General features: G+C 34.5%; 4 protein-coding genes across 5 annotated transcripts; 2 read left to right on the forward strand and 2 right to left on the reverse strand.

Annotated features, from left to right (window-relative positions):
- Nucleotides 1-382: 382 nt before the first annotated feature.
- On the reverse strand, nucleotides 383-11,522 carry Arr1 (arrestin 1). 2 transcript variants are annotated; one of them, XM_077438309.1, is made up of 8 exons: nucleotides 10,915-11,522; nucleotides 1,906-2,096; nucleotides 1,649-1,827; nucleotides 1,403-1,538; nucleotides 1,173-1,330; nucleotides 961-1,104; nucleotides 761-890; nucleotides 383-694 (listed from the first exon to the last, which is right to left on the reverse strand). In XM_077438309.1, exons 2-8 carry the CDS (start codon nucleotides 1,996-1,998, stop codon nucleotides 596-598), a joined length of 939 nt encoding a protein of 312 aa, XP_077294435.1. In that variant the 5' UTR covers nucleotides 1,999-2,096; nucleotides 10,915-11,522; the 3' UTR covers nucleotides 383-595. The 2 variants fall into 2 exon arrangements, with proteins under 2 accessions (XP_077294435.1, XP_077294434.1); XM_077438308.1 differs by lacking the exon at nucleotides 10,915-11,522 and adding an exon at nucleotides 3,272-3,380 and having other exon boundaries at nucleotides 384-694.
- Nucleotides 6,499-10,642, forward strand: LOC143916966 (glutathione hydrolase 1 proenzyme-like). Its single transcript, XM_077438307.1, has 7 exons — nucleotides 6,499-6,637; nucleotides 6,803-6,957; nucleotides 7,026-7,177; nucleotides 7,258-7,452; nucleotides 9,032-9,588; nucleotides 10,073-10,225; nucleotides 10,308-10,642. The coding sequence occupies exons 1-7, from the start codon at nucleotides 6,610-6,612 to the stop codon at nucleotides 10,475-10,477; spliced, it is 1,410 nt and encodes a 469-aa protein (XP_077294433.1). The 5' UTR covers nucleotides 6,499-6,609; the 3' UTR covers nucleotides 10,478-10,642.
- Nucleotides 10,894-17,951, forward strand: LOC143916969 (uncharacterized). The gene is made up of 10 exons (XM_077438311.1): nucleotides 10,894-11,132; nucleotides 11,582-11,654; nucleotides 11,735-11,890; nucleotides 12,056-12,281; nucleotides 12,355-12,624; nucleotides 12,691-13,132; nucleotides 13,244-13,468; nucleotides 14,824-15,119; nucleotides 16,072-17,307; nucleotides 17,379-17,951. Exons 3-10 carry the CDS (start codon nucleotides 11,803-11,805, stop codon nucleotides 17,761-17,763), a joined length of 3,168 nt encoding a protein of 1,055 aa, XP_077294437.1. The 5' UTR covers nucleotides 10,894-11,132; nucleotides 11,582-11,654; nucleotides 11,735-11,802; the 3' UTR covers nucleotides 17,764-17,951.
- On the reverse strand, nucleotides 17,350-24,763 carry LOC143916968 (integral membrane protein 2B). The gene is made up of 5 exons (XM_077438310.1): nucleotides 24,570-24,763; nucleotides 19,583-19,789; nucleotides 19,315-19,501; nucleotides 18,980-19,231; nucleotides 17,350-18,903 (listed from the first exon to the last, which is right to left on the reverse strand). The coding sequence occupies exons 1-5, from the start codon at nucleotides 24,636-24,638 to the stop codon at nucleotides 18,764-18,766; spliced, it is 855 nt and encodes a 284-aa protein (XP_077294436.1). The 5' UTR covers nucleotides 24,639-24,763; the 3' UTR covers nucleotides 17,350-18,763.
- Nucleotides 24,764-26,432: the final 1,669 nt, after the last annotated feature.

Here is a 26,432-nt window from a genome sequence, read left to right on the forward strand (position 1 = left end):
CTTTACAATTAGCAATCAAAGATTCTATTAACGATTCCGACTTAAATTATTTGCATTTTAGGTACATCAGAATCCGCCCTCTATTCCGCAGTGCACCAGTGGCAAGCTGCACACGCTAGGAAATATTCTCCTTTGACATTTTAATTATGAATTATATATGATCACAATAAGTTATAGCGAAAATCCATATAAATAGAGATATAGACGGTGTGTGTGTATCTAAATTAAATAAAATGCTAATATTTAAATACAAGAGAACCAAAAACCGCGTCTGAATCGATATATATTTTTACCGAACAGGAACGAAAAAAATAACGGTTCGGCTCCTTGGTAAAAATGACATATAAAACCGAAATCAAAGTATATAAAAATAAAAATAATATAATATTTATACATTTATTAAAATCATTACACATTCATATAAAGATACATTTGTATTAAAACTACTATTTTGATTAAATATTGTTATTTTGTTTAAATAAGCGATTAAATTTTATGCGTTTCCAATCATTTAAATACTTTTTTTTCCGATAATATACATGACCATAAATATTTGGATAATTATTTAAACGCCTTTCATATTAATTTATTATTTTCAGTATACGTCAACACTCTCCTGATGACAAATAGTATCCTGTCGGAACATTTCCACATCAGCTTGACTGTCAGCGTGGATCAATTTTGCTTTATCAGGCTGAAACATCATCAATGATAAATACGCAATAAGAATAATTAGATTAAAATAAAAACAATAATTTACCTTGGGGTGCATTAAGATGAATGGAAGTTCAGCTGTCAATTCCCCATTGAGTGCTCCAAGGTACAACTTCACTTTGACTGTGTAACTGACGATGATACCAAAAGCATCTCGCTGCTCTGGATCCATCAACCTGTACCCAAAATGCTACATCTTAAACACTGTCTAATTAGCTACAAAATAATTCAACAAATTCAACTTACAAAGTGGTAGACGCTAAGGTAGTGTCATCCCTCTTGATTTGGCCATCCAAGGCAATACCACGCTTATCCCTATTACTTCCCAAAGAAGGTTTCAAGTATAATATCTTCTGCAAGTTAGATCCTGGTTGAATTGGACAGCCGTCTCTGAAAGTTAGTTTAAAATGGAGCCACTGCCTATTAATATGTTCAGAATAAACCCAAAAAGTCCTTACTGTGTCTCAACACTGGATACGGCGTTGCGATATTGTCCGTTTTGGAACAGGACAACGTCTACACCTTGATGGATAGAAGCTTTTACCTTCTTGACAGGTTTGTTGCTGTGGTTTCGTACGCATATGTTGATCGCAATTTGTTCGCCGTGTAAATACAACTGAAAATAAGATATGTTTAATTTGGATTCAACTGAAAATAAGTATTATTTAATGTTCGTATACATAAGTACCTGCTTGTCTAAAGTCATTTCTAGCTCGAGCTCTCCAGGGCTCAACAGGAAGTCCTTTCGAACCACTGTGCATGGTTGGTTTCCTTGCTTGCTGGGTGCAAATTGAATCTTTCGAATTGCCAGTCCAACAGTGCTCCTTTATATAACAATGAATAGAGTTAATTGTAAATACATAACAATAAGAAGGTAGGTTTTCTAGATATGAATGAACACGTGTCGATGAAGCTTATGTAAAAACGTATGTACCTTCTGTGTGATCTATCGATTTCACTCTCTCCAACAAAGACTTTGACATAATATTGAACCCCACATGGTTCTCCTTCATCTTCCAATCCTTGTTGCAATGTTACAGATCCTGGAGCACCTGCTGGCAGTTGGAAAGTAAACGGCACTGCATTTTCGCCCAACTTCTTCAATAGTCTTTCCTATAGATCCAAATTAATTTCGTATTAAGTACAAATTTTCATCTCAAGGAAAATTGGTTTAAGTTCGACAAGTCTAACCTGTAATTTAGTCAAATTATAAGTTCGCTTTTCCGGAGGAGGATACAACTGTTCAGAAGCTAGGAAAAGTTCTTTGTGGAAATTCAATCCCATCACTTCATCTTCTTCCCTTCCATAACGGAACGAGCATACAACTTGTCCGTAAACTTTTCGTCCTTTCGTATACTCCGGATCCAACAAAATGACTCCATCTGAAATTAGTCGAAAAATTTAACGCGACCCAATAAATATTATATTACATCATACATCGAATGAACATTTAAGGGCGAGCAAAAAACCGACCGTCCGAATAACCCCTTTGAGGGAATGTGGCCTACAATTTCTAAGAAATAACTACAATGACAACAGTTTTATACATAGAAAATATTCCAGAATGCCAAATTCCAAGAAAAATGTTATCAAATAAGTACATACATACATACATACATACATTTTGTAGAAACGGCCGACTAACCCTTGTCGATACACGCAATTATTCCAATAGAATTTAGTCCAAAGAAAAAAATTACACTGAAATTCAAGAATGTCGAGCATTTTAGAATACCACTCGTATGTGCACATTCGTACAAAAAAAACATTCATTCTAAAACATGTATCATTTGAGTACTGAAAACATACATCGAATTGGTCAAAACAAAAAAAAAACAGCTTCGACAACTTTCTTCAACAACAAAAAAACAGCCAAATTTGTTTTTCATACAATGCTAAATTTACTCTACTAAATAAATTTCCATTCTTTTCTTCTAAAAAGTAAGGAGATACCACTTAAAAAATACTCAGTCCAAGACAAATGCGTCCACGTTGGTTAATCGATTATTGTATTATTTTAGTATATACAAATATACCAGGAAGGCCTAACAAGTAAACCCCGCCTTCCTGGTTATTACAAATTAATTACAAACAATGCAGCATTTTTATTACATAAGTCACTGAATTACGAGACACCGAAAACTCTAACTTAACGAGACAAAAATTTTATTGTACATTAATCATACTCAAATAGTGGTGTCATAGTTGGTAGGAAGGTATTTAGCCAATTTGATCAAGGAACCGTTTCAACAATGAAATACAAAAAAATGATAAACTCTGATAGGAAACGATCGACCTGTAGTCACAAATATCCAAGTCTGACCAGCAGCATTACAGATGTACTCAGAATAAATTCTTTTCAATCGAGATCAACTCACAGGATTGAACCCGGCGGCTCTCGGTGCTTGGCAAAAGTCCAACCACCGAGCCATGCTGCTGGCTATGATTGTAAGACAAAGACGACAAATATTACAAAATCTAACTATCTAGACTAATTATCACTAAAAAATATGTTGGGTCTCATTATTGATCCAACAGAATCAATTAATTAACCCACCGATAGGTTCGACGGCCGATATGTAATCAACGAAGTCCCTTTTTCCCAAGTACAGGGTGAGTTTTCCATTCGGAGCACACTTTTTAAACACTTTGAAATTATAAACCATGTTTGCACTCTGCTATACCAAAAATACGATGTATGAAATGAACTGCTTGGAACGGAAGACACGCACACAGTACATGGAACCCTAAAGATATTCTTTTTATATTGACTGTCTATTTGTGGGGCTTCCGTAATATGTTTAATAGTCTAATCTTGTTAAAAATGATTTCCTCGTGACATTTAAAGCGTTTTCCATTTTATGCAGGCCAACGCACACAAACACGTGCTAAGTAAATCCTACGTGACATTGTCGAAAGGTTTGCTTTGTATCAAAGTTATCGATGTAAGACGGTCAAGTTCAGAAAGAATCACCTTTTGTAAAGGATATGAATCGCAAAGGACAGAACTTAATTGCCATATATTTAAACTCAATTGAAGGACAATAAATCAAGGCTTGAATTGGCAAACATATCCAATCCTAATAAATATTGTGGCCACGAAATGGTCGAGTTTGGGTCGCCATTCTGTTAGCTAAGACCGATTCGACCATGTTGGTGGCTACCACTTAACTTCCTTCTCAGCCGTCATATTAAACAGTTCTGTATTAAATTTTACCATCATTTCATTCCTTTCATCCCATAATATGTATATAAATGCTAATGTTTGTTTTCCCGCTATATATAATGTCATTTTTTAATTTAGAACCATCAAATTTGGTATATTATCTCATGGTAATCGAAAATTTTTTCATTTTTTTTCACTTTTCACTCGCCTGGACAACGCCTGGTAATTTGTTATATGTATTGTATAAGTTTCATTCTACCAATTTATTACAATCGGAGATTGACTTAGCAAACTGAGAAGATAACAATTTCCCAGGTTTCTGGCATCGAAAGTGTCAAAAAAATCAATATTCATATTCTAATCCCTTTTACATTCTTTCCAACCAGAAATTAGTAAGAAAATTCTAGGTTCTAGGTTTACTCTATTTGCCGCTAGTTAGAATCAACTTCGCTAGTTAGAATTTTTGATACGAGCTATGTTCATATAACAATTAGAAGCTAAAATTTGATTTAATTAATGCTTAGTGATAATTACAAATAATTTTAATTACATAAATAAATAAATCCAAAAAATTACAATTTATCGTCTATTTTCTTCATCAGTCTTTTATTGAATTTTGACTGCATATCTACATACATACATACAATATGAGTATATTTTCGTTTCTAGAAACACATGGGGTTTCATTACTTGCATTCGAAATGTTTCTTTTCATTCAAGGTTGACCTTCAAGACATATTATAAAATATGTAAACACACAAAACCTATTTGCTGCATTTAGAAAAGGAGATCCAAATGAACGTATTTTGCTACGTAAACGTTAAGCCAATTTACCAGCGTCAGCTTTTGTGTTCATACGATGAGTCATTGCCCACGTAACTGTACTGGTCAGAAATGTTAAATCAGGGCATTAGAAAGTAAATTAATCAATGCAATATATAAATATCACCAATTGTGTATTTCAAAATTCATTGAAATTATGAAGGGCTACATAATGAATGCATCAATTCCAATTGTCGGTAAATTAAAATATTGATATCAATCTGTAGTGAGTAAAAGTGCCATCAAAAGCATTATAAGTAATGATTAATATATAATTAGATAAGTAATGAAAAGCATTATTAAGTATGACGCATAATTCCTATTTTTTAAATTTAAAGTCCTAGTTACCATCAACTTTAAAGTGGTCAATGAACAATGAATGTAGTGTTTCTTCTAGTCAAAATTATAACAGACTAGCGTTGTGCCCGATGAAATATCATTATATGGGTTATGGAATATCAAGCTATTAAATAAAAAAAAATTAACGAAGTGTTTCGGTCCTGTGTTCGATCCGCTCGCAGTAAATTTTTTTTCAAATACCTTTAAACTATATTTAATTTAATATTTATATTTAATTGTTTAATATGAAAAAAAATGCGAAAAACTACCTACCTACCTACATATAAACAATATAAAACACGAAAAACAATATAAAAACCAATTAATTAAATAAATTATCAATAGATGGCGATAAATGCTCCGAGACTTATTGCTCTAGAGGAAACATTGGTAGCAAACAGTATATATACAGAAGTTTTTTGTTGATCTGTTATTATGTTCGTATTATGTTGTACGTTTTGTTGGCATTGTTTTAGCTGTGACGTACATACATATATATGTCTAATCGAAACGACTATTATAGTACGCCGAGCGTTATCTTACACAGACAAACAGACACACAGAATAGCGATATTATGGTGACCGGAAAAATGCACTCGAGATAGTTGCACTCGAGATAGTTGCACTCTCGAGACATCCAAACTTTCAAAGATGTTCAAGGATAACTAAGAACTTCAACTAACGCAATAGAATTCCACAAAAAAGCGTCAAGGGGTAGTTGTATGTTATCCGAGGGTGCTAACCTTTTTTTGTGAAATTATATTGCGTAAGTTCTTTTTGAGCGCATTTGAAAATTAGGACTTATCGAAAGTGCGCTACTATTCAGCGCAATTTAGTGCATCTTTCCGAGAACCGATATTACATATATGTATGTGGTAATGCGGTCTCCGTGACGAACCCGAATGTGAAATGCTGGAAAACGCAAATATCGGAAGGCAAAGATCGAAAATCGAAAGATCGTAAGTCGAAAGATAAAAAAAGGGTGCATGGTAAACGGTACACACTCACTTAATTTGCGCGAGCAGGATACAACAGGAACAAGAGGAACAGGCTTTTCCTCCCGTATTCTGCGCGCGCACAATAATATGGGAGGAAAAGCCTGTTCCTCTTGTTCCTGTTGTATCCTGCTCGCGCAAATTAAGTGAGTGTGTACCGTTTACCATGCACCCTTTTTTTATCTTTCGACTTACGATCTTTCGATTTTCGATCTTTGCCTTCCGATATTTGCGTTTTCCAGCATTTCACATTCCGGCCCGTGAGGTAGACCCATGATGATGATGTATGAACCTATAGAAAGATTAACCTAACTAAGTGTACATTTTTCGACTAGATAAGTTATATGTACTATTTTGGAGTAAAACTTTGTTTACTATGTAGTGCGTCACAAGTTGCCAAACAAGTTTCTGTAGTGGAATGGTACCCGCATTTACCACCTCTGACCGTCTGCCAACGAACGTCAGTTGGTGCGTGACAGCTGGGATGACCTGGTCTTCCGTCATGTCAGACACGACAGCAATATTCATCATTTATTCCGATCATTGACACTGCTCTGGAACCACCGTGCGAAAATGGTCAACGATGAACCATCCAATCCGGGTTAGTTTAACTAAATCAAATAAATTACTAACGGTCATCGTTAATAAAACGAGGACACTGTAAACAAATCGGCAATTTGATGATGAATTTCAAAGATTATGCTTTGAAAATTTAATCAATCTTCCTTTTGAAAGTTTCCAAACTTACTTTCTTGTTTACAACTAGGTGAACTTCGGGAAGACATTCCTTTGAGACCTTCGGAGTCGACGGGCTTTGCACATAAATTCGGCGGTGTTAAATTAATCATCATTTCGTTTGCCCTACTTTCGTTAGCCGTTACTATTGCTCTCGCAACTCAAATACACTATGGAGATTATGAGGTATACTTTGATTTGATCTGAAATCTTATGATATTCATTTTATTGATTGGTGAAAAAAAATTGTACAGGTTGTTCCACACGGATCAGTCGCTACTGACAGTCAGGAGTGTTCTAGTATTGGAACGAATGTATTGAAATCCGGAGGAAATGCTGTGGATGCAGCCATAGCAGCTGCGTTCTGCTTATCCGTAGTCAATCCTCACTCTGCAGGACTCGATGCGTAATTCATAACTTATTTAATATAAATATTTCAATATAACTTCCATTCAGTCTGTTTTATGTGTGATTTTTATTTTACAGTACTGGAACAATGATGATGTACGACTATCGAAAATCAAGAAGAACTCCAATCACACCTTCACCAATAGTTGTAGATTTTACAGCCGATAGTAAATCCAATATTCCTCAATTAGTGAAAGGCTTAGCTTTCATTCACAATAGATTTGGGAACATCGATTGGGAGGAATTGGTTTTGCCAGCGGCTGAACTGGCAAGGTAACTTTGCTATATTATAATAAAAGATAGGATTAAAAACTTGCTATTGAATACTAACAGAAGTGACAACAAGTCACTTATTAAATATATAACTTTAGAATAGAATATTAATTTGATAATATTTATCGCATATTAAGTTATTAAACAAAAAAAAATTAAAAGAAATGTGTCGGTCCTGTGTTTGATCTGCATGCGGTCGCATTTTTTTCAAATATATTTAATTGTTTAATATGAAAAAAAGTAAGAACTACCTACCTACCGACATATACATATATAAAAACTAGTTGTTTTACCTGGCTTCGCTCAGTATTTGTAATATAAACAGCTTAAACATGGCGAATCTAATAGTAAATATTTATTTGGATCGAAAAAAAAATAATATTCAACCAATCGAATCGTCAGCATAGAAACTGACTTGTTTTCGATTCTCAACCAAAAATACTTACTAACTTTCTCTTTCGATATTATATATTAGATATAAAACACCAATAGAAAAATTAATTAAATAAATTTTCAATAGATTAATTTGCCTAGAGGAAACATTGGTAGTAAACAGTATATATGTATATAGAAGTTTTTTTCTTTCGTAATTATATTCGTATATTAATTCGTACATTTTGTTGGCAGTGGTTTAGCTGTGACGTACATATGTATGTATGTCGAATCGAAACGACTTATATTCGACTATTGTACGGCGAGCGTTATCTCAGATACACAGACACACAGAATAGCGATATTATATATATGAATATGATAACTATGCTACTTATCATAATATCGCTTACTTATCGTAATATCGCTATTCTGTGTGTCTGCGATAACGCTTGCCGTACTATAATAGTGGTTTCGATTCGACATATGTATATATGTACGTCATAGTTAAAAACACTGCAAACAAAACATATGTACGTATATAATAACGAATCAAAATTAACCTCTATATATACTGTTTGCTACCAATGTTTCCTCTAGGAAAATAGTCTCAGAACATTTAGCGCCATTTCTTGAAAATTAATTACTTAATTAATTAATTAATTTTCAACAAATGGCATTTCTTGAAAATTAATTAATTAAAAATTTTTTCTATTGCTGTTTTATAATGTACATATGTAGGTTGGTAAGTAGATTTTTACCATTTGTTTTTCATATTAACCAATTAAATATAAATATTGAATAAATTATATTTTAACTGTATTTGAAAAAAATGCGACCGCATGCGGATCGCACACAGGACCGACACATTTCTTTTAATTTTTTTTATTTAATCAAGTATGCCATAACCCATGATATTTCATGATATTTCATCGGGCACAACACTAGTTAATAAAATAATAAGAAGTAAAATCAACTTGTAATTGGCGTTTGGCCAAAACACGCATATCGAATTATCACCACTATAATATAAACATTTTAATATTCATTACATAACCTATTAGTGAAGTACAAATATATATGAGAGATAATGAGAGCCTATAATGCAAATTTTGTAAGATATAGTGTGAAAAAGATATAGTTATAGTATTGTGTACAATTTAATCATTTGTTTAGTTGTTTTACAAATGTTTTCCATTTGTTTCAGAACGGGCTTCAGCGTTCCCAATACTCTAGTCATGGCATTGCAAAATGTAGGCAACGTTAACTTATTCGGTCCTATTCAACCCGGCCACATCTTGAAGCTTCCCTCCTTAGCCTCTTTCTTGTACGCAATCGCAAACTCCAGCGTCACATCTTTCATTCCGGAAGCCAGCGTATCTGGAATATCAACGAGCGAAGCAGCCAACTACACCTTCAACGAGACCACCATTTATATGCCTTCGAAACCAGCAGCTATTAAGCTAATGAAATTTTTAAATTACTCCAAAGCCCAGAATGAAGCTACCTTCCGAGGAGCTGATGCATTCCGAACGGCTACAAATATCAAGATGATATTTCCGTCTTCTTCGTCCGGATCAAGTTCCACTGTGGCAGTCATCGATAAAGACGAACTTTACGTGTCATTAATCATCGGCTTAAATTCACCTCTCGGTTCTCAAATATTTGCCTCTGGCGGTTTTATCCTTGATAATCTACCACAAGGAAAACCAGACCATTTAAATAATTACATGCCGATAATTATCACACCAGAACAAACATGCGGTAATTATTATTATGAATGCAATCCGTATCTTGAATTGAAAACTAAATATAATATTAAGTCATGGTGTCAAAGTCATTTTTTGAAGATGATCTCACTCGGGTGAGAATTTCGAATTTCAGAGATTTTGTAGAGGAGAGTATTGAATATTATTCGATACCATGCCAAACTGAACTAAATAATATTATCTTTAGAACACTACATAATGCTATCTTATATAGGTTTTTCATTCCAAATTGACCAATTTTCATTTCAAATTGACATTTGAAATGAAAAATAATCAATTTTAAATGAAAAATAGGTCAATTTCGAATGAAAAACCTATATAGTTTACTTTTATTTAGCTAATATACATATATTATATTTAGTTTTCAATTAAGGTCCTCATCAAGGTACTAATCATATCATCAATATCCACCACATCCTGTGTAAGACATCTGCGATAGCAATACGATATTGTTAATTTTGAAATATACATAATTTCAGATCAACGCGTTGTTCTAAGTTGCGGTGAAGTCACCGGAGCGGCTCAAGTAATCGAAAACCTTCTAAGAGGAAAAGCTACGTCAGAGCAATTGGCTTCAGTTCTTGAGAGTCCACGTCTGCAGGCTCTAAACGGTTCCGTTATCGCTTATGAAAGTATGCAGTTGATTAATTTAAGACGTTATTCTAATTGCAATATCGCTTATTTATAAAATACTGTTTGGCTTTTATATTATAGAAAGTCATACACCAGTTTTCAACGATAACATACTTCAAACACTTCGACTGCTTGGAACAGTCTTGGTCGCACCAGAGCCATATCCTACATGCAACGGTATACAACAGCTCGGAGACGATCTAATATCGCATTCTGACAGCAGAGGCGGTGGAATTGCATCAAGATTTTAGATCTTAATCTACATTTTGAGATCAAAAAATTGACGTCCAATGCACACTAAAGCATTTGACTTAATAATTTAACAACTGTGCTAACCAAAGGTGATATTTTTTAATATTTATTTACAACAAATGTGATTTTGATGATTTTATTTCTAAACTATTTATATAATATATTAAATTTAAATAAAAAAGTCTTTCATTTCATTTTACCTGCACTGCAAAGATAAATGTGACTCGAAGCTGTATCATAAAAAAATTAAATCTAAATAATTTAAAATAAAATACAACGATCCTCAAACTTAGTATGATACATCATATAAAAAACCACTTTTTTTCCATTATATGTATAATATATTTCAGATTACTTACAATTTTTTACACAACGTTATTTCTTTTAATGACAGCAGTTTAAAGGTTAAATAATTACAACAAATCGGTATACCTACATGGACAACTGGCGACACCACTCGTACGTTTGCCGAGTCGAAACACAGATCTACATAGCTTTCAGTACGGCACCGGCTGTTCGTTGCGAAAACAATACGTAAATACCCATTCATAATAGTAATTCGAAACGGAATAGATTGCTTTGAATTCCAAATAAACAAAAAATCACAAAAACCTGCAAGACTAAACAATTCACCATCACAAGAATCACAAGAACGTAAGTCACATGCATTTATAATACTTTGAATATAAAAAAATAGCAATTGTTCTATAATTAATGAAAAATCATTTGTATTTATATACTTATAATTATTACATCACCATAATTCATTTTGTAACCCGAAAAAATACACTGTAAATATTGAACATTCATTTGTAATCCATTCATTTTTTCTACACTGTAACATTTCATGGTCATTTTTTCATTATTGTGACGAGTTCAAACAATACTATAATACATGAACGATTGATAGGTAATTGCATTAAAAAATACACAAAACAAATAGCAAAATTGCAATATTTTTCAATTGTGTTTTTAACTTCGTAGAATTTGATTAAATTATACGCACTTACGCTACTATATGTATATCCCGCCGAACATATACATGTGTTGATATTGAAATTATTCCAAATATGTTTAAACAAATGGTTTCTTTCTGTGTCTAGTAAAGAGGCCTCGATCTTGAGTATATTTACTCAGGGCCGCCACAGCCCATTGTGTAAGTTATGCGCAAAACAGGTAAGTGGTAAAAAATATGTTGTACAATTTACTTAAAATTATATCAATTGTGCTTAAATCAATCAATCCGATTTTAAAAGGAAAAATAAAAGCATCGAAAACAAACATACTTTGATGGATAATATACAGATTGTAATTGCATGACATTATGACTTTTTCCATCGTCAATGTTTCGCTTGTAATATATATACTGATCGTACCGATTGAGGGAAGTAAATGCTTCAAAAATTTAACCGGTGAGTTTTAGTATGACATTTTCTATTCATTCGAATCAAAACCGTATGTTTATCTTGTGTATACAATAAATTTATTTTATTGTTTATAAACCTGATAAAAATAGTTTTACTTGAATATTTATTCGTTTTTTTATACCTCGCACTCAATAAAATTTTCTTTTTCAGATATAAGTCCACGTAATGTATATTTTGAAGGGAAACCACTCAATATTACATTACAAGTGTCGAATAAAATAACACAACACTTGTTCAATGGCATCTTAAAAATATTACTAGAAGAAGTTTTGGGGTATGAGAAAGTGAATTTTGTCGATAGAAGAGTCTCTTCGAATTTTTCAACGATGATGGAAAGAATATATGATTCAAATGAAAGTCTACATTTGCACAGAAAGTGCGTATAAATGAAACAATTCAAATTTGAATCAAAACGTATACTTTATATTGCTTATATTTGAATATTTTAGAATTCCGAACGTGATGATAAATTTGGAAGTTCCCATATCTCCGGATATAGACTACAAGAACTCTTTGGACTTTTATTTATTCTCTGAATGTGGAAATATTGCGCCTTCCGGCAGATACGGATGGTTCATTCCACATCAACTGTACAATTTCTCACAAGGTGCCGATCGTTGGGAATACTTTTTGGATTACAATCGGACGAATATTTTTAATTTGGATTCGGAACACACTAAAGTGTTGGAAAATTTCGCTTACGACAATGAAACAAAACAGTGAGTCAATCAACCACATGATGCAATCAAAAATAACCTATTTGAGTAATGTGCATTTAATTTTAGATTCTATTGTGATGCAGATTTTTGCAAAAATGGATACTACATACCTGAACATTGCAATAATATTAAAGATTACCATAACGAGTACCGAGACCTCATCGGCATTCTCGGACCAGCTTGCTCGGACACCTTGGAACCTTTAGCTGGTGTTTCCAAGCATTATTCGACAGTTGTAATATCATACAGTGCTGAAGGCTCAACTTTCTCTGACAGAACCAGATATCCATACTTCTTCCGTAGCAACGGTGAAAATGATCAGTACAAACAAGTTTACTTACGCTTGTTTCAAGAGCTGAATTGGAACAGAGTGGCGGCTTTGACTGAAGACGGACAAAAATATACCGAGTACATATCAAGCATGGGAAATCTGCTAGAGACGAATGGTATAAATCTGATCGCCAATGTGAAATTTTCCAGCAACCGTAAAGAGTCATCTATAATTAGGGTAGGTATGTGATCATATTATTCCAACATTAAATCAGATTAACTCAAAATAAACCGCGCTCAAGTGTAAATTGTATCCTTTTACAAATTGTATTTATATTGTTTTTAAAAGCATCTGGAAGACTTGAAGGAGAAGAGGGCTAGGATAATCATAGCCGATACTTACGACAATATAGCTAGAGTTATCATGTGTCAAGCATATAATTTGAACATGATCGGCAAACACGGCTATGTGTGGTTTCTTCCCGCTTGGTTATCCCATAACTGGTACAACACAACACATTATAACACTTTCTTCAATGAGAGTGTTAATTGCAGCGTGGATGCCATGATCGAGGTGTGTATGAGAGATAATTGAATTCAAAAACTTAAAAATAAGAGGACACCTATAAGGGGAGGTACCATTTCCGGTCAACTTAATTTACGTCGTATCGATAAGAATTTCAGTAACCAATTTCAGACACAACAAACAAACACACACATTTTTTTCTAGATCATGAAAACGTGATCAGTGATCGATTCTGAGTTCAAATCAGTAAAAATCTCTAATTCGAATTTTCGCATCATCACAAAACTTCATCTACTGTTACTACTTACATAGATAAAGTAAATATCTTATTTATATCACTCTCTGACTTTAAAACATCAACTTTTTGAGTCCGTCTATCTGTTCAAACATGATCGAGTCTTCTTTTGTGAGAAATTTATGATCGTTCCTTGACTTACATATATTTTGGAGCCAGCAGAATATACTGTTGCGTATGGGTGGGTTCAGGATCCAAAAATGAAAGGCCAAAGTCGTTTCGAGAGGTCTACACGAAATCACCGCTCACTCCAGAATAATCTGATCTACCGTGTAAAGGACAAGTTCCCACACCACAGCTTCCCCGATCCATTTGTGTATCTATTGTCTAGGCACGAAAAGATCTACCTTGGTGAGTCTATTGTTTATGCACGCACTCGCCCGGGTTTGTGAGAACTCCAGCGTGTAGGAATATAGCACAACTTGTGCTATTACGAATCAAAACCAGTGATCTCATACATTTCACACCAATCATCATCGCTCCTATACAAACATGCATAAATCAAGGGCAACGTCCCCTTTGACCATTCCAAAAGAAAGAGTTCATCGCTCGATCGTATAACGAACGAAACCCAACAGTGATGTCATCAGGAAACTGTAACGTGTCCTGAAAGACGTTTACACATTGCACACGGCACGCTTCAAGCCAGAAAATATATAAACCGACGCAACAGCTCCAGACGCCAGAGTGAACCTCTGGAGTTCAACCAGCTCACTTCTCCGAAGCTCAACTTCTTCGTACATACAATAACCATTGTAACAATTGAAGAAAGAACAAAAATAAACGATCCTCTTACAAACACAAACGGTGTTTTCTTAGACCGGGACACGGTCAACACATCTGTCCCGCGTACTAAACGCGTATCCTTTGTTCAGGCACTTACTGAGTCCCGTTAGCTTAATCCGGGGTCTCTATTGTTCACCCAAGAATGCACTTACACAGTGGATACTCTCTCTCTCTCTCTCTCATGTTCCCACGTTACAATACTTATAATGACTTCACTAGAGAAAGTTTCGAAATATACATATATAATCATCCTGCTTTGGTTTTCACATTCTATATAAGTTTATAATCACTTGTATTCATTAAAAAATCTATAAAATTTCAGGCAATTACTGGTCACTTTTCTTTACAACATGCAAGCTTTGCACCCGACGATTCTATAATGCAAGAAAACATCAGCGTTAAATCATGGCGTACCAAATATTTGAAGCGTGTTTCTGAATGGTCTCACTTTCAAAGTGTCAAAACGGCCAATACATCGCTGGCCTTGAACGATGACTACGCTTCAGATTATGCAGGATATGCTTACGATGCTGTGTGGATATACGCATTGGCCGCTGAAAAGTTATTGAACACATATCCCGAATCGTTTTCAGATATGCATTCTGAATTCACAACAATGTGAGTACTCGTACAATAAGGGCGAAAACACACTGAGTGGTACGTGGTACGCTATACTTTTAACCCCTTGAATGCTGACCAACGCCGATCGGCGTTTTTCCAACAAGTCCATGGACCTGAAAAACGCCGATAGGCCTTGTATTTTTGAGCCTCTACAAAGTAACCAAGAGCTTTAGCCTTTTCAGTTTGCATTGAACATGGGTCGTGTAATACGTGTCAATGTTTATAAAGACTGGTTTTCATCGGAATTTCTGAATTTATAACCATAGCAGAATTTCCCGATGGAAATCCCTAACTGCTGAGTATTTTAGATTGTAGCTTGGCATTTAGATTGTGAGCATTACATTTTAACAACAATGAAGAAGGAAATAGTTTTGGAAAAATACATTCATTAATGGACTTTTTATTTTGTATTGCTGCAAGATATATTAGAGAGTCTAAACACACCTTTACAAAACTCGAAATCCTCGGCGGTAGTTATCTAGGGTTTGTTTGGATTAGTTACAATTTTAATACCTGCTTTCTATTGGATTTCTAAATAATTCTAGTTGAAAATTTTAACGTGGCGGGCTTTCAACAGAAAAGACGTCAGCACTCAAAGGGTTAAACATGCGAACAAACGCAGCACCCCTAGTCCATATACATGAAGTCCAAAAAATCACCCCCTGGAGTGTTTTCGGTGATATTTTATCCTTGATTGACAGTGATCGATAGCGGTGAATCCCATATTTGAAGAAATCTAAGAGAAACTTGTCGGTTGCATATGGATATGCATACACATGCAACCTCCCAAACATATGCATTCTGTATGTGCAACTACATCTGAATTCGGTTTGGGGAATACCCACTGTTTACGGTCGCGGAACACGTGACGTCTCATACCACTCGGTGTGTTTTCGCCCTAACAGTTTCCAAAGTATGAATTGTAATAATTTGTTTATTATTTTCTTAGGAATCTCGTCGACATTATAAGACAAACTGAATTCAATGGTGTATCTGGAAAAATAAAGTTCTACGGTAGTCCGTCGCGGTACTCGACAATACACATAAAACAATGGTTGAACGATACGAAAGTAATCGTCGGTTACTTTACACCAAACATGTCAAATCCTCAAGGAGAAATGGGCGTTGGAATCTTACACTTGAACATTTCTAATATAATTTGGCAAACTCCGTTAGAAACAAGGCCAGATGATGGATTCATTTTACCTGAGCAGTGTTTGTTGCAACCGTTGGCTGACTTTTTGAATATCAGTTGCGAAAATGCAATTATATTAGTCAATGTAGTAAGCTTTACAGTGTTTGGCATGTTGCTGTTGACTTTTATAATACTGCTCAAAAGAAAGTATGACAAAAAAATCAAACTGACGGAAGATTATATGAAAGCTATCGGCTTTGATAAAAGTGCTGCAATCAATCTTTCCTCTTTAGACAAGTGGGAAACTTCTAGAGAGTGTGTTGTTATAAATCGAAAACTAGGTGAAGGAGCATTCGGAACGGTCTACGGAGGAGAGGCGTTGCTAACCGAAGGAGACGGATGGGTAGCAGTTGCCGTCAAGACTCTAAAAATGGGCGCTAATAGAGAAGAAAAGTTGGATTTCCTTTCTGAAGCAGAATCCATGAAAAGATTCGACCATAAAAACATCGTCAAATTACTAGGAGTGTGTACCAAAAACGAACCTTTCTATACCATAATGGAATATATGCTCTACGGAGATCTGAAAACGTATCTTTTGGCGCGGAGGCATTTAGTCAACGGAATGTATACCGAGGAAAAAGATGAGATATCGTGCAAAAAGCTTACAAGCATGGCTTTGGATATAGCTCGAGCGCTGAGCTACTTGGCCGAGCTGAAGTACGTTCATAGGGACGTTGCATGCCGTAACTGCCTCATCAACGCTCAAAGAGTTGTAAAACTAGGCGACTTTGGTATGTCCCGGTTGATGTTTGAGAACGACTACTATCGCTTCAACAGAAAAGGTATGCTACCGGTGAGATGGATGGCCCCGGAGAGCTTGTGCTTGGGAATATTCACTCCAGCATCGGACGTTTGGTCATTTGCCATACTTCTATACGAGATTATAACATTCGGCAACTTCCCGTTTCAAGGCATGAGCAACAACGAAGTATTGGAGTATGTCAAAGGTGGCCAAACATTGGCAATACCGAACGGTGTGAAGCCGCAGCTGTAAGTCGACATTTTTTAGGTAAAATACTACTGAAAATATACAATAATCAATGTTTTATTTCACTGTTAAGGGAAGGTTTGATGAAGTCATGCTGGAACATGGATTATAAGATTCGTCCCAATGCGTCTGAAGTGGCTGAATTTCTAGCCAATAGTCCGAGGTTGCTGTCGCCGTGTTTAGACGTTCCGTTGTCTTCGGTGGCGATGGACTTTTCAGACGACATTGACGCTCTTCCGGAGATCTTCGGCGGGCAAGTGGCGATGGAAGATATTGACAGACGCGACAACGACATAACGAATGTAACCATGCCAAGTTCGCAACACTTTGACAATCCCAGCTACATAATAGGAGAGATACACAGGAAGAAGATGAAGAAAACCAGAAAGCGTCCACTGCACCGCGACGTCATCATAGAAGAGTGTCAGACAGACGAAGAAGTCACGCCGTTCATATAGAATAATCATTGTTGAGTTTTAATATAGTGTCACATTAATGTTATTTTTATATTTATACGAAATAAAATAATCAAAATGTGTGTATTTATACATGTACTATGATATGTAATTAACAATTGTGTAACCAAACTCGTTTTGGTTTAAATTATAAATAAACTAGTGTTTAAAAAACAGTGTTGTGTGTATTTTAAACCTATCTTTAATTGCATATTTGAAAGTACATTTTTTATAAAATTGGAATTTGTACCATTGTCGTGAACGGAACAGAAATCTAAACGCATTTATTTATACACCGTATTCGTTCTCAGTTTGACTGAATCATTGAACGTTCAAATTTCTGCTCCGTTCTGTTTATACCGGTATCCAGTTTAATTACATTACGATATTTCATGAAGAAAGAACTCCTTCGATAACAATTTCATAACATGCCAAACTTAATTTAAAGTAATAAAATCAATTTAAAGCTGTCATAAGTTCATATGGCAAGACTGTAGTTTAACCTTGACTTTTTAACACTTTTTATATGAAATAATTTTAAAACAAGTCTCACAAAGACGACATACCAGAACAAAAACAAAATTTTTAAAGTACATTATTACTAGAGAATGTAATTTTTATCTAAAACTGATGGATAGTGAATATGTCCTTTATAATTCATATTATATATTCATTATAGTAATAACACTAAACTAAAACTATGTTTAACTGTAATTTACTGACATTGATCCAGCACAAAATCGACTGATCATCTATCAACGGTGCACATAATAAATATTGATAAAGATATTAAAAGCATTAATTAAGTAATCAAATCGTCGAATACCAATTTAATAATTTGACATATAGAATATATAATAAATACCGAAAAAATAGTTCAAACACAAAAGACACATATATATGTACATAAGTCTTAAATTACACATTTAAACGTTAAACATACATATTTACTAGAAATAATATAATAATTAATAGTAATGAAATCATGGGAAAGAAAATTTATTCAATTTGGAACGACTTGTTTTGTCTCCGCCTCGTACTTAATAATCTCCTGCAGATTTAAAATATCAAACTCCTGGAAAGTGTTTCCGGCGAATTCTCTGAACTTGGTTGGAACGGCTTCGTTGATCGACCGCTTCGATACTAAAACAACAACAACAAAAAAACAATCAAAGAAATGCAAAAAAATAAACAAAAATTAATACAAAAAAATCAATACCTGAATGATAATAATTTTCTAAGGCATACACCTCATAGCCCCTGCATTCCCTATTAATGTGGACTCCAATTCGTGACAGATCTTTAATCGGAGGAGTGATCACCCGCATATCGTGCTTTATGACGTTCATATTTATATTATAATACCCGTTCATCATCTTCTGAATCATGTCCATGAGCGAGTTCGGAGGCAGCACTGCGTTTCTATCGAGAGGCATGACGAAGCAACGCATACCTTCAGGATCGACTATAGCTGTAATTCCGATAAATAACCCGTCGATAATAATAATATACAAACATTTCAATTATTTAAAATAACATTTTAAATCAACCCACCAGTCATATTAGTGCTGAAGTCGTGTATAAAACGACCAGGTTTACCGTCTTGGAAGCTCGGAACATCGATATTCGCATACGGATCATCTTGCAAGCCGATATCGAACGTTTCATAGAAAGATTCTAGCTCGATATTCGAGTTTTTGGGTGAAGCTTGGTTTTGCTTCAGACCCTGAGGCGTCGCAACCTAAAATAAATCAACAAAAATTAGTAACAAAACACACAAGTCTTGTAAAAATAAAAACCTTTCAGCTTCAACCTTTCTTACCGGAATATTGCAACGTCCTCGGAAATGCTGCATCTGTACGTTTGCATACTCGTCGTAGAAATATAACGAGCTGGTACAGATGATAGTCAATATCAACACGACCATCAAGCACAAGTATAACGAGGCATAATACGAAAAGTGGAAAATCCCTTTGTTCTTCTCCTTCAGCTCATCGGTCAGGTCGGACAACTTCATGTCGACCATCACCTGAAAAATAAGAAACAAAACACACTTAGAATGATTTTCCCAACATTGAATGCAAATATTTTTTAATATTATAATATGCATAAAGCTAGTATGCTCGTCACACAATGATTGCATTATCTAAAAAAAACATCGCATCGGAAAATTTGCGTATTATCCACACGTTAACAAAAAACATAATAACAAATATGTATATACGGCTATTTTCTTATACGATATACGATAACATTTTCTTATATTTATGCGTATGGTCGAAAATATTGATTGGGTGAGGTGGCATATATCTTGCATACTTTTGCAGAATTCGTAAGCAATGTACATACGTATTATGAATAATATAATAAGCCTTGTGATAAAAATTATTAACTTTGTTTCAAATCACTATCCTCTGATAAATGATAGCGTTGGTGCAAGCGAGATGGCAAGTCCGCCACTTACGCGCGTAAGTGGCGGACTCTCGCTTGCCGTCCCGCTTGCACCAACATTTCTGGTGTACGCTCACGGAAACTGAACGAAAGTCTTTCTTAGCAATTACCGCTCAAGTTAGTGCGTTTAAATAAAAATAAAAAATATGGAGATAGAAAACCAATCCTTATGAACGTGGTGAAATGAAAAACTGACCAAACAAATGCAAAATAGCACAGATAAAAAATCCGTAAAAAAAATATATTTTTGACTTTAAAAATTCGCTATAAAATTAATTATAAGTATTTTAAAACAATAAAAAATCACAATCAATAGAAAAAACATCTGACTATTGATTCCAATACTCACTTTGAGCACAGCAATACCAGATTTTGAATTAAAGATCGCAAAAGCCAAAAAACTGTAAAAATTGCGCATTCTTTTAAACCCTCATATCTCGTAAAGGACACCCAAACAACAAAAATCATCATCATATTCGAATTCAGTGGGTCAAACTTAGTAAAGACTGGTTAACTCAAAAACGTGATTTTTTGTTGCTGTTATCTAGCGAATATTAAGAGTAAAAAAAATATCTCGAGCTATTATACATTTTTTGGCCAATTTTATATTTCACTATGTTCACAGGGGTTGGTTTTCAATCTCAATATTTTTTTTATTTTATCTGAACGTACTAATTCGAGCTGTAAATGATTTTAAATTACAATATAATATGCTAACCAGTGGTTAGCATATTATGCTTTCGAGCAGAGTGTCACGGGTTCGATTCCCACTAGAGTTCTGCTGCTGGCCAGACCTTGGTTTGTGACTCCAGGTCGATCGTTTCTTATCAGAGTTTGCCAATTTTTCTGATTTTCATTGAAACGGTTCCTGTAAAATTGGCATCTCCTTTCCTATCTCTCTTGCTAATCTCAAGTTATTCAGCGTCTTGAGGTTTGCCAAATGTGTGAAATAAAATAAAATAAAACATGAAATGTTCTAAGCGGGACACTCGTCGCTCGTAGGTGAGCGTGAGCGAGTGAGATCGAATGATGCGCTAAAACATATAGTCAACGACAACAACATTTTTAACTCAATTTAAAATCGTTTACAGCTGGAATAAGTACGTTTAGAAGAAAAAAAAAAATATATATACATATATTGAGATTGAAAACCAATCCTTGTAAATGTAGTGAAATATACAACTGGCCCAATGGCTTGAGAAAAAATTGTATAAAAAAAGTATATTTTTGACTTTTAAAATGCAGTAGAGAATTAAGTACTTTAAAGCAATTAAAATCGACAATAAATAGAAAAAAATCTTACTATTGATTCCAATACTAACTTATGGCACAGCAAATCTAGATTTTGAGTTAGACTGCAAAAGTCAATATCCCATAAACGAGAGCAAACCAACAAAAATCATTGTCATATTCGAATTCAGTGGGTTAAATTTATTTAATAGTCTCCTCTCTGTTAATTTTTTTGTTGCTCAGTGTTATTAACCACAAACATTATTATATGTGGATATAAAAAGTGACCATTTATCAGAGGATATTTATTCAGGCGTTGGCCTCGTATTATAAAACATGAAACACATGTTCATAGATAAGGCAGCATAGGCCAATTGAAATCAATTTATAACGGATCGATTTCACAACGGCTACACAATTTGTTGACGCTGTAAAATTGCTGTTTGTATCTTTTACATGAAATAAGCAATATATGCAAACTTTCCAAACTAAACTGTTTTGCAACAAAAACATCATTTGCTCTAAATTTCTCATCGAGTCATATGTATCTATTTCAACGTGGACTACATGTAGAAGTTCTTCATATTTCAAACTCATCGAGTAAACACATGTGATAAGTAGTCACCGGAGCCTGAGGGGGCCGTGTATTGTTCAAAGGTTGTAAATGCATTGTTAAAGGTTTGCCGAACAATGGATAGCACTGTGACTATCCTACCTCTAGTGATGAGTAAAGCCCGGACCCAGAGCGTGCCGCGTATTGTTCAAATGTTGTAAATGCATTGTTAAAGGTTTGCTGAACATTTTTTACAAAGGATTCACAACAATTGAACAATGAGCGGCCCCTTGGCTATCCTACCTCTAGTGATAAGTAGTTCGCCGACCATGCTTAAATCGTTGCAGATTAAATAAGCTGGAAAAATTGAAATCTGAAAAATCTGAATTTTTATAATTTTGCTTGTAGTTGGTGTTTCGTTATATTACCATTGGGGATCGCAATACCGGTTTACCGGTAAATTTGAAAATTTACCAGTAATTTAAATTTGAAAATTTACCGGAAACTATTTTACCGCGGATTGAGTACATATTTAGGCATATAATTGCATAATAATGCATTCGAAATCGATGCAAAATGGAGTGTTGGGGATTAGGTTGTCTGGAATTTGTTTATTTTCAGTATTAAATATGGCAATTTCGAAATTGATAGATTAGAAATGCGATCAGACTATTATTTTAATTATGATCGAAACATTCAAATGTTCCAAACTTTAAATAAATAAATATGGTTAGTTAAAAATATAAATAAAATATTTATTTATTACGAATTACTTTTACTTGAATGCATTTATATGACATAATTCATTTATTTTTAATTATTTACGATTCAATCTATGTAGGTTAATATTTTTAGAAAAAGAGACCACATATCTATCCACCTATCCACAAAAAAAACTTTTTCCATTTACGAAGAACAGCAATCGCTGACATTGACGTTTACCGAAAAATATACATATGCACATAAAATGACATTGCGGTTTACCGGTAGTAGTAAAAATCATTTACCGTTTACATATTTACGAAATTTGACGGTTAATTACAATTCCTCATCACCACATAACGATACCTGAAATAAATCGTATATATTAATGTTTTCAGAAAAAGTAATCACACAGTTATCTAAATCCACAAAAAAAAACTTTTTCCATTTACAGGTAAACACTGGTTTACCAGTAATACGGATCTACAGACAAATACCGGTTTACCGGTAAATACCAGTTTGTCGGCAAATATCGATTTTGTCGGTAAATACCGGTTTACTGGTAGAAGTAAAAATCATTTACCGTTTACTTATTTACGAAATGTGACGGTAAATTACAATTCCTTATCACCACATAACGATACCTGAAATAAATCGTATATATTAATGTTTTCATAAAAAGTAACCAAACAGTTATCTAAATCCACAAAAAAAAACTTTTTCCATTTACCGGTAAACACTGGTTTACCAGTAATACGGATCTACAGACAAATACCGGTTTACCGGTAAATACCAGTTTGTCGGCAAATATCGATTTTGTCGGTAAATACCGGTTTACTGGTAGAAGTAAAAATCATTTACCGTTTACTTATTTACGAAATGTGACGGTAAATTACAATTCCTTATCACCACATAACGATACCTGAAATAAATCGTATATATTAATGTTTTCAGAAAAAGTAACCAAACAGTTATCTAAATCCACAAAAAAAAACTTTTTCCATTTACCGGTAAACACTGGTTTACCAGTAATACGGATCTCCAGACAAATACCGATTTACCGGTAAATATCAGTTTGTCGGCAAATATCGATTTTTTCGGTAAATACCGGTTTACTGGTAGAAGTAAAAATCATTTACCGTTTACTTATTTACGAAATGTGACGGTAAATTACAATTCCTTATCACCACATAACGATACCTGAAATAAATCGTATATATTAATGTTTTCAGAAAAAGTAACCAAACAGTTATCTAAATCCACAAAAAAAAACTTTTTCCATTTACCGGTAAACACTGGTTTACCAGTAATACGGATCTCCAGACAAATACCGATTTACCGGTAAATATCAGTTTGTCGGCAAATATCGATTTTTTCGGTAAATACCGGTTTACCGGTAGTAGTAAAAGGTCATTTACCGTTTTACGAAATTTGACGGTAAATTACAATTCTTCATCACCACATAACGACATCTGAAATAAATCGTATAAGTTAATCAATTCAATTGTTTATTTGTTATAATTATAAATAAACAATTGAATTGATTAAAATTAAAACAAAGTAAAAAATGACAGCAAACAAAAAGACTTGTTAGGTCTTTTTCTTATCTCAAAAAGTCATACTGTTTATATGTATACAGTATACACTGATAACTACTATTTTTTGTGTTGCTGCAATTATTGCAGGATTGTATACGTCCGTTTTGTTTTATGATGACGAATGAACAGTATGGGAATGTCAGCGATTGCTGTTCTTCGGTGAGACAAGGAAAGGGCAGTAGTGATATGCGTATCACAATGGAGTCTTTAGGGGTGAATGAAATGTCAAATAAAATAAAGAGATGTGTCGAGGGGAGAGGATGATGATGGGGTACCTGAGTGATGGCGCGCGGCTCCTTCAGCAACGCCTGCGCCCCCGACTGCTGCTTCTCCTGAGACACCATCGCGCCCCCGACTGGTTGGACGACTGCTAATTCGCGAACACCGGGAGCGCTCAATTCGAGACGAGCGGCTGCGCAGCGCACACCCCTCAATTGCGCCACCACCGCCAACACACTGCTGCCAATCTTACGATGCCGATTTCTATTTTGACAATTGGATTTCAGTCGACCTAACGACCTCCAGGAAGGACATATAAAACCGAATGTATTTTTTTATGTCTCTATATTAAAGCATATAAACATTTCACTTATAATTTATGGTTCGGTGGTGATTGCGCAAAAAGAGATCTCGCGTACGTCACTAAAATCTTGATCACGGAATATCTGACACCCAAAACTCTATCAATCGCGAAATATTGTACTAATGCGAACTCGAGTGCCAGATCCTGTGACAGCCCCGAGCTACTGACCGTAAAACTATTGATTGGAAAGTGCTTCGACGGCAAGCGTTTACCAGTATTTCCTCCCCGGCTGCCGAAATAAATAGTTGTACATTGCCAACATGGTCGTCTCACTCACCCGGTAATTGGACTATTATTCACATTGCGATCGCCCAAAAAAAAACAAGTTTTGCCATGAAAATCGCGAATTTGAAATATTTGGCACTCGAGTTCTCGTATGTATGATAATTGTCGTTGGAATGATGGATATTTCGGCTGCCAGATGTTCCATTATAGAGATTTGAGTGACTTTTGGGCGAGCGCTTTGTGACCAATAATCACCGAACCCACTCACCCTACACCCATAATCCATTTACCATAATTTATATGTGAAATGGTTTTGTGTGATTTTCTCGAAATGTGACGATGAGAGGGCAATTTTTTTGACTTTTGAACGGTTCGGTGATTACATTCCAATTGTGAATGTTATATAAATATATGATATAAAACATTGGTTTAAAAACTCGAATGAATCCTTTTTATTAAATGAAAGTATAGCATACTTTTCTTTCATAGATCAAATCACTACTTTCCATATAACAAACTACAAAATCTCAGCGATTTTCTAAATATTTTATCTTGGCAACACCAAGAGTGAAAAGCTATGGAGCCATTATGAAAGTGTTTGATCAAAGCAACTACTCTATCTCCCTTTAGCCAATTAGTTCAACACGCATCGAGATGTACATACATATGCATATGTACACGTGCACATTGTAACAGTTACTCTTGACTACGAGTGGATATTTATTGATTCAACTAGGATAGATACGGCCGTTTCAGACCCAATGTCAAAATCTTCAACTTTAGTTGAAATTTTTGAACGGAGGAGATTCGCGAATCATTTGAAAAAGGTACTGCCTGTGCTAAACGTTAATCATCAACACATTTTAATATGAACGAATCGTTTCACGTTTTAGCTGCAACTCGCTTCGCCGGTCGTCGATAATAAATGTCCGGACGAAAGGACTCACATAAAAACAAAACTAAAGAAGCTTCTGATGGAGGAAGACAGGAAGATTCGCATCGAGCGGGAAAATTTCCGACTGTTGCAACAACTGGGTCACATCATGCAAAAGAATAAAGGTTAACAGAGAGTAAAGTAACGGATTGATTATCAAATATTTATTTGTTATTTGATTAATAACTTTGGTAAGATAAAAACACAAATATAATATAATTAAAAGCTATATATGAATAATAAAACAATATGACAAGAGCATTTTAATTATCGATTAAATAATGTGTGCATAATTCAGTGTGACAAAATATAAAATTAAGTCGTGACTTTACATATACATTTTATTTGGTGATTTAAAATTTCATGCATCCAAAACCGTAAAACGTATGAGTAAAC

This window comes from Arctopsyche grandis, chromosome 9 (genome assembly GCF_051622035.1).
Source record: "Arctopsyche grandis isolate Sample6627 chromosome 9, ASM5162203v2, whole genome shotgun sequence".
In the NCBI taxonomy this organism is placed as follows: Eukaryota; Metazoa; Arthropoda; class Insecta; order Trichoptera; family Hydropsychidae; genus Arctopsyche; species Arctopsyche grandis.

Bases quoted from the DNA above. Each gene is read 5' to 3' on its own strand.
- Arr1 (XM_077438308.1), bottom strand. From the start codon at position 3,380: ATGGTTTATAATTTCAAAGTGTTTAAAAAGTGTGCTCCGAATGGAAAA. The intron at 1,828-1,905 runs GTTAGACTTGTC...TTGGATCTATAG, and splicing joins ATAATTTGACTAAATTACAG to GAAAGACTATTGAAGAAGTT. The intron at 891-960 runs GTAAGTTGAATT...TTTTGGGTACAG, and splicing joins ACCTTAGCGTCTACCACTTT to GTTGATGGATCCAGAGCAGC.
- LOC143916966 (XM_077438307.1), top strand. From the start codon at position 6,610: ATGGTCAACGATGAACCATCCAATCCGG. The intron at 6,638-6,802 runs GTTAGTTTAACT...GTTTACAACTAG, and splicing joins CGATGAACCATCCAATCCGG to GTGAACTTCGGGAAGACATT. The intron at 7,453-9,031 runs GTAACTTTGCTA...CATTTGTTTCAG, and splicing joins CCAGCGGCTGAACTGGCAAG to AACGGGCTTCAGCGTTCCCA.
- LOC143916969 (XM_077438311.1), top strand. From the start codon at position 11,803: ATGACTTTTTCCATCGTCAATGTTTCGCTTGTAATATATATACTGATC. The intron at 13,469-14,823 runs GTGTGTATGAGA...ATAAAATTTCAG, and splicing joins GCGTGGATGCCATGATCGAG to GCAATTACTGGTCACTTTTC. The intron at 17,308-17,378 runs GTAAGTCGACAT...TTCACTGTTAAG, and splicing joins AACGGTGTGAAGCCGCAGCT to GGAAGGTTTGATGAAGTCAT.
- LOC143916968 (XM_077438310.1), bottom strand. From the start codon at position 24,638: ATGGTGTCTCAGGAGAAGCAGCAGTCGGGGGCGCAGGCGTTGCTGAAG. The intron at 19,790-24,569 runs GTACCCCATCAT...CTTATTTTTCAG, and splicing joins AGCCGCGCGCCATCACTCAG to GTGATGGTCGACATGAAGTT. The intron at 18,904-18,979 runs GTATTGATTTTT...TTGTTGTTTTAG, and splicing joins AGAAAATTATTATCATTCAG to TATCGAAGCGGTCGATCAAC.